General features: G+C 38.7%; 1 protein-coding gene across 1 annotated transcript in view; it reads right to left on the reverse strand.

The window, feature by feature from the left end:
- Positions 1–728: 728 nt before the first annotated feature.
- scfd1 (sec1 family domain containing 1) overlaps positions 729–6,998 on the reverse strand; it is a 16,855-nt gene continuing 10,585 nt past the window's right edge. Inside the window, exons 14-25 of the mRNA XM_007578129.2 lie at positions 6,011–6,092; positions 5,159–5,255; positions 4,959–5,029; positions 4,154–4,233; positions 3,520–3,582; positions 2,960–3,035; positions 2,661–2,714; positions 2,415–2,467; positions 2,290–2,323; positions 1,879–1,944; positions 1,005–1,073; positions 729–893 (exon numbers count right to left, since the gene is read on the reverse strand). Of these exons, the coding sequence (XP_007578191.1) occupies positions 870–893; positions 1,005–1,073; positions 1,879–1,944; positions 2,290–2,323; positions 2,415–2,467; positions 2,661–2,714; positions 2,960–3,035; positions 3,520–3,582; positions 4,154–4,233; positions 4,959–5,029; positions 5,159–5,255; positions 6,011–6,092 (769 nt within the window). The 3' untranslated portion in view covers positions 729–869. The remainder of the gene's footprint in view (positions 894–1,004; positions 1,074–1,878; positions 1,945–2,289; positions 2,324–2,414; positions 2,468–2,660; positions 2,715–2,959; positions 3,036–3,519; positions 3,583–4,153; positions 4,234–4,958; positions 5,030–5,158; positions 5,256–6,010; positions 6,093–6,998) is intronic.

A 6,998-nucleotide genomic window follows, 5' to 3' on the forward strand; every position in this document is an offset into this window, starting at 1 on the left:
CACATCACCTCTGTCAGTGTTTGGCTCCTGTGTGTTTCTGCAGATGTTACTGACCTCACACACACACAGACACACACATCTGGAGTGTGTTTTTAGCAGAAAGCAGTCCATTGGAGCTCCTAGAAAAAGTGGTCTTTGAGTAGCCATCTTTTAGGATGTGACTTACTTCATTGTTGTGCTTTGTTCTGATGCACAGTTTTAGTTTGACTTTTTGTTTGTTTGAAGAGTTCCTAACCTGAGTGGCTTCTGGTTGATCACAAGTCCAAATAAATGCTTTTGTTTTAAATAAGACTAAGATCAACTTTTTAACTCTGTGTGTCTGAAGCATGGTTAATCCAATAAAATATTTTTTGTAGTCTTCCCATGAAAACAAGAAAAATGCAGTTTAGATTATTTTTTTTTTATAAACTGAACAACCGTTTTTCAGAACTGTACCACAGAGCAGAATACAGCAGTTAATGTATATAAAATGTCTATTATGAGTAATAAATGTTGTACCTGTACAGTTTGCTGCTTCACTTCTTGTGTGGAGTCTATTACTGTTCCCCAGCAGAACGCCAAGAAAAGTTCTAGAAGTTTCCGTTTTTCTGTCCTGGTTTCTTTGTAATGACTAAATACGTTTTTGGTTTTTACCTTTTTCACACTGAAAGTTGGCGTCTGGTTTGCTGCTGCTCAGAGAAAAACTGCTGGTTTTCTCTGGTTTACTCTAATGACTCGGAAGCAGCAGCGACTTCAGACTGTTCAGGTTTATTAGACATGAGTGGATGGAGCAGATTTACAAAGAAATATTTAGTACATTTACAGAAGAGAGCCGATATAAAACAGAGGTTAGCTAGGAAACAGGAGGATCGGTTTTATTGGTGCACAGGTCACTTCTGTCCAAGTTGAGAGAGCTGAGAAAAAAAAGAAAGAGGTGGTCAGCAGGGGGCAACAACAACAACACACATACACACACACACACCACAGTCATGCAGCAGGTGAACAGTAGAGGTGTGTGTTCTGACCTGCTTCATGAACTGAGCTGCGTTGAAGAGCTCACTGCAGCCGTAAACCACCTTCCTCCCAGGTTTTGACTGAAAAATAAAAAAAGACCAAGAGGATTTTTACGTAGTTAGAAAGCAAAACATCGAGACAGGAAATAAATCCACAGTTTCCTGAACATTTCTAGCACAGCTGGTAAAATGTAACAGAAGAGGAACCAGCCTGGTCATCTTCAGGTTAATGTTTGGACCCGGTTCTGACTCTCTGGGAATTCTGGCCCAGCCATCGTTGATGGTTTTGTGAAGACGACTTTTTTTTTTTTTTTTACCTTACAGAACGACTGATGACCTGACATACAGAGCTGTGAAAAAGGATTTGCTCCCCTAGGAGTTACAGTGGACCAGGTAACTGTATGAACAAGAGCATAACTTGGCACAGATGTTCCTAGGGAATTATTAAAAGATAAATAAATAAATAAAAACGTTAGCCACTGAAAGATGGCGGCCATTTTCCAAGATAGTTCTTGACAAGATGAATAGTTCTGGTGTTGAATCATAACATAACTGGAGCCAAAGAAACCACGTTTTGATTTTTCCACATGGCCCCACATTGTCGTGGAAAATATGTTTTTGCACTAAAATTGCCAATTAGACATTTGGTGTCAAATCATAGCCACATATTTTGAATCATAGAAATCATATTTATATTTTTGGTTATGTGTTTCCTTGTTCTGGTGGAAATTTTTCAAAATGGCTTTAATGGAGAATGTTTAAACTACAAATCAGCTAATTGTAGAAGGCTACAATTAGCTGATTGTGGAGATGGCTAACCAAAACGTTAGCTTCATGAAATACTAAATTTGTAAACAAGAATCTTAGCTCTGCTTATGTGGCTAACCTTAGCGTAGTCCACCAGGTTCTGGTACTCGATGTAGTTTCCTCCTCCAACCACAAACACGATGGCCTGAAACACACAAGATCTCACTGAGGCATAGAGGAAAGCAACACACACATCCAACACATGATCACATCCATGTGGACAACACCAAACAGGTTATGTTTAAATAAAAAGGAAAAAACAATCAACATCAGAGGGTTGTGGTTGCTTGGTGACCAGTTGAGTTCAAAGTTCAATAATTCTGATCTGTACTGGTTTTCTGTAATATGCTGCCAACTTTAAAATAACATTGATGGAGGTGATCTACCATCTAACTGACCCTTTATACTAAACCTCTAACTTTCTGACTGTAAATCCATCTTGTTCTGGGAATGAAAAGGAATCCATCATAGTTCCAGACACTAAACGTACCTCCTGAAATGGATTTTTGTTCCTGGGAATGGAGCTGAAAAAGAAGTGAGTGAGTTATGAGACAGTCCGCACAGCGCCGTCTGATTCTGCTCATCTGTTAGGGGAGTTGCTGATTCTTGTCCTACCTCTCGCTGCCCCGCAGCATCTTTGGGTCAAAGTAGCGATAATCATCAGTTTCCTGAAAGAAAAAAAAATATCAGAAACAGAGAGATGAAAATTATGAAAACGCTGTAGATGCACACCTCCTGCATTTTGAACTAGGGATGAACAATGTATCTCTTAACATACTGATATCAGTCCAAAAATAAAACTGGGCCAAAATGAACAAAAAATATTTATTTTTCATCTTCAGCAAAGCAACAAAAACTCACAGGTTGAGATTTCATTTCCATCAGGTTGTCCACAATCCGAGTGACTGGAAGGTTCTGAAGACAACACAAGTTGTTTAAGTTTCAGTAACACTTTTTTGTACACATATACATGACAATAAAATAACCAGACATATTGTCCAGGTTCAGTTAAAGCACATTTGTTCATGTCTAAACTTGACTGATACTGTTAAATACAGAAATGAAGACTGATCTAAACAAGTCTTCATGACTTCCTGCCATCTGATGACAGTTTTTGTTTTTTTTGCTGGTCTTTAAGTAACTAAACATATTTGACTCACATGCTGTTTGAGCCCCAGGTTCTTCACTCCCTCCATGACAAACTGAGAGCCAGTGTTCATGACTCTGGAGAACAGCCTGAAGCAGCAGAGGAGGACAGCGTTATGCTAACGTACTTCCTCTAAGGAGCTTCAATCAGGCAGCTAAAACATCAAATACATGAAGACTTAAGCTTTCCTCAAGAAAAGTACCCAAAACGAAAAACAGCAGCCATGTTTCAGACACTGTTTGGAAAGTTTTTCTTCTTAAAGTGAGTAGGTAGAGCTTATATTCATGAGTGCTCAATAGTCCAGGTATTATGGTATTATTTTTTAAGCCTTCTTTCGTGAAATATAGTAAAATAAAGGTGAAAGGTTGTGCTGTGACTGTAAAACTTTTAATCAAGTAATTGCAAAATCTGTAATTAATCAGATTTTAATCAAAAACTATATATCAACAAAAATAAGCAACATTGGAAATACTTAAAATCTAATGTCCGAAGTAAAATCCTTATCAGTACGAATAAAACAGGCTGGCTGAACAGAACACTGTAAGAATGAGCAGCAGAGTGAAGGCCGGTTACCCCATCGGTTTGACTCCACTGTTGCCATAGTTAGCTGGGCCGGAAGCCATTTTGGTAAACGCCCTGAGGAGAAACACAAAAACACAAAGTGAGCAACCAACACAACCAACTTTACTTTTAATGTTCCACCAGTGGAACAAAGAAACACAAAGAACATTTTTGCTGTTTACAAATTTGTCACAAAATTCAGGAGATGCTGATTGAAGATCCCTTTATACTTCACAGGAACAGAAAAATGTCTCCTCACTGCCGGAGCTGCAGGGCTAAAATAACAGCACTCCTGTTTCAGAGCTCTTCAAGAATATTTTCTTAAATGAGTTTCAGAGAAATATGAAGGTTGTGTGCAGCAGTGAGAGATAATGAGGGAGTCCTGGGTCTGGGTTTTTGTGCAGTATGAAAACATTGTGGCCAGAATAACTTTGTTCTCGCCGTCTCAACGCATTTCTCTGCTCTTGAGAAACCAATATTTAAACCATAACCACCACAAACAGCCAATCTGTGATCAAACTGTTTGGAGGATTTATCTTTATTAAGCTAATTTATTTTTATCTTTGTATAGTGACTTCATGTCAACTCAATCAATATTCAACAGTTAAATGTTAAAGTAACAGACGGAGAGAAGCTAAGGACTTACTTCCACTGTTTAATGTAGTTTAGAGGTGAAAGGTCACAGTCTGCGTCCAACAAAGCCTTCCTGTACTGCTCCAAATCAGACTATGAAAACACACACAGAGCAAAGTTACTAACATACCTGGACATTAGGATTTCTCACAGCTTTAGAACCTTATGGCAGAATTTAAAGGTCTTAGCGCCGTCAGTATCCCTCATGAAGGAGAACAACTTCCTGTTCCAGGAAAACCGTTTATCCGCCACTGCCGGTGGCCATGGAACTAGCTTGAGCATTCAGAACGGGTTCTGTCATGGTGAACTAGTTGTAGCGTAACAGAGAGCATTGGGGAGGGTGTGAGCAGCAAACATATGAAGTGATTGACAGCACTAAGACCCGCCCCCTGGCTCTGATTGGTTGTTTTTGACTGTATTTCTGCAGATGGCAGCAGGACCACAGGGAAAAGACAGAGGAGCTCCTGTTAAGTTGTAAGTAGCATACTCCGCATGTGTGAGATGTAAGGTAGTGGGAGGCGGGGCTAGAGCTGTAGTTTTTTCATTCTGTTGTGTGAGGAGTGCGGGAGCGCATGTTGTTAACTGTTAATGGCGACCATTAAAGTGTGGATGCTAAGGTCAGCAGTGTCATTATTGAGTCAACAGCTCCATTTGACCACCGATTCTCTGTCTCATGTTAAACTGTCACAACACAGTGACAATTTAACAAATATGTAAAAAAACAAAAACAAAAAAAACATATTTTATAAAAGTTACATAGTACAGCTTTAATGCCAAGTGTGTGACCAAAGGACAGTGTGCTGGGCAGAGTGTGTTACCTCTGAAGGAACCTGCTGAGCTGTGATGTAGTAGATGAGGAAGAGTCTCATTTTATCCTCTGGAGTCCCCGCTGTCCAACAGAAACATTCACACACACAGTCAGTACATCGCTAACATACAACATGTACAAACATTTATAAGGTGAGTGTCTGTGTGTATGTATGTGTGTGTGTGTGTGTGTGTGTGTGTGTGTGTGTACCGTCTGGGTCACCGATGATGTCCAGCAGTGACTTGTCTATGGTTGATTTGCTCATCAGCTTCTCTTCATACTCAAAGTAAACATCCAATTTACGACTCTGATGACAAAAACAGAATGAAGTCAGTATGAAGGAGCAGATCTCGCACCTCATATCACTGAAGTACTGACACCAACAGTCTGACCCACTAGTTATTGATATATGTTAGAGAATATGCCTGTTTACAGCAATGACCAGGCATATTTTCTGATACAGCAAAAAGAAAAAGGACCCTTTTAATGTGTCTAGCTTTGATAAGAAGAATCTGATCCTTCTGATTTGTTTTTGTACTTTAGTGGATGTTCTGTCCTGGCAGCATGGTCAGGCATTATGGTGCACAGCAAAAACAAAAACCTTACCCAGGATTTATGTCAGGTTTATGTCAGGTGAAAATGTCTTAGTACACCTGAAATTACACAAAAACTAACTGACAAGTACATTTAAAGCAAGATACAGGAGCTTGTTTTAAGTCAATAATTCTTTAATATTGATTTAAAAAAATGCTAGCAGATTTTTCACATATCACATGGGGGAAAAATATTTTTATAAGCTAAATAATCAGTCAGTGGATCAAGTACTATTTATCTATTGTCAAGAATTATTTACTTAAAACAAGCTTACAGAAAAGATACTTGTACGTTAGTTTTATCTCATTTCAAATGTACTAAGATATTTGACCTAAAACCTAGATAAAAAAAACTTGGTAAGATTTTGGTGCTTTTGCTAAAAACTTTATAAGTTAAAGATCCCAAAACCAGGTAATATGTTGGTATGTTCAGGTTTCAAACAGCAGGCAGCCAGACAGCCTGCGGTACCTTAATGTGGTCAAGCACGGCAGTGGCAACGTTTGTGTGAAGATCAATCAGTCTTTTCTTCTCCAGGAGCTCAGGCAGAGAGCTGGAGACAACAGGACAATGGAGCAACACATTAATGCTAAAACTGACATTAAATTTCTCACCAGGGACATCTTTCTAAAGAAGTTATGCTTTAGACAAACACTGTGTTGAACATCTTCAAAACTGATTTAAAAATACAGACTGAGTATCAAACAGTGGGGAAGAAAGGAAGAAAAAGGCAGCTGAAATCCAAAATACACATTTGATTCTTTCTGATAGAACCTCTGATATAACCTGAGTCACGTAGCTCCAGGAGGACATTAGCAAAATGAGGAATGCCTTGTAATCTCTAAAACCTTTGGTTCAATTAGAGAATTTCATCCATTTGGGGAAAGGTACGTTGTAACAAACTCAACCTTTCAGTTACTCAGCCCCTGCCTGGTCTTATTACTCTGACAGGATCAGCAATCCAGACAGATTTTTGTGTTTCTGTGATTGCCGAAAATAATAAGAAAAAAATATATCAACAGATTCCTGATTTCTTTGCTCTAATGCAAGTGCTATTGCTCTAATTTTTACTTTGATGTGAGGAGAAGAAAAAAATAATAACAAAATTCCTTGCAAATATTTCTGAAGTAGCACCACAAAATGAGTGGTTATATTGCAAAAGACATAAAAATAAAAATAAATCACACAATACAATCAGGAAATCCAGGACGGTCTGGACTAGACTGAGATAACAACATAACATTTTTAAGACTTATTCTTTAAGAGCTACAGATGTGCTAAATGTAACTTCCTGTTTCTGCTCATTCTATGATGCTTCTATTAAGGCATCATCCTCTAAGCCAGTGGTTCCCAAATTTTTTCTTCTGCCCCCCCCCAGTGGTGACGGGGGGGGCATCGACTTTTTTGGGGGCAAAATTAATGTACATATCTGAAAATAGACACCAACATCGGTAGCCTA

This window comes from Poecilia formosa, unplaced genomic scaffold, assembly GCF_000485575.1.
Source record: "Poecilia formosa unplaced genomic scaffold, Poecilia_formosa-5.1.2 Scaffold468, whole genome shotgun sequence".
In the NCBI taxonomy this organism is placed as follows: Eukaryota; Metazoa; Chordata; class Actinopteri; order Cyprinodontiformes; family Poeciliidae; genus Poecilia; species Poecilia formosa.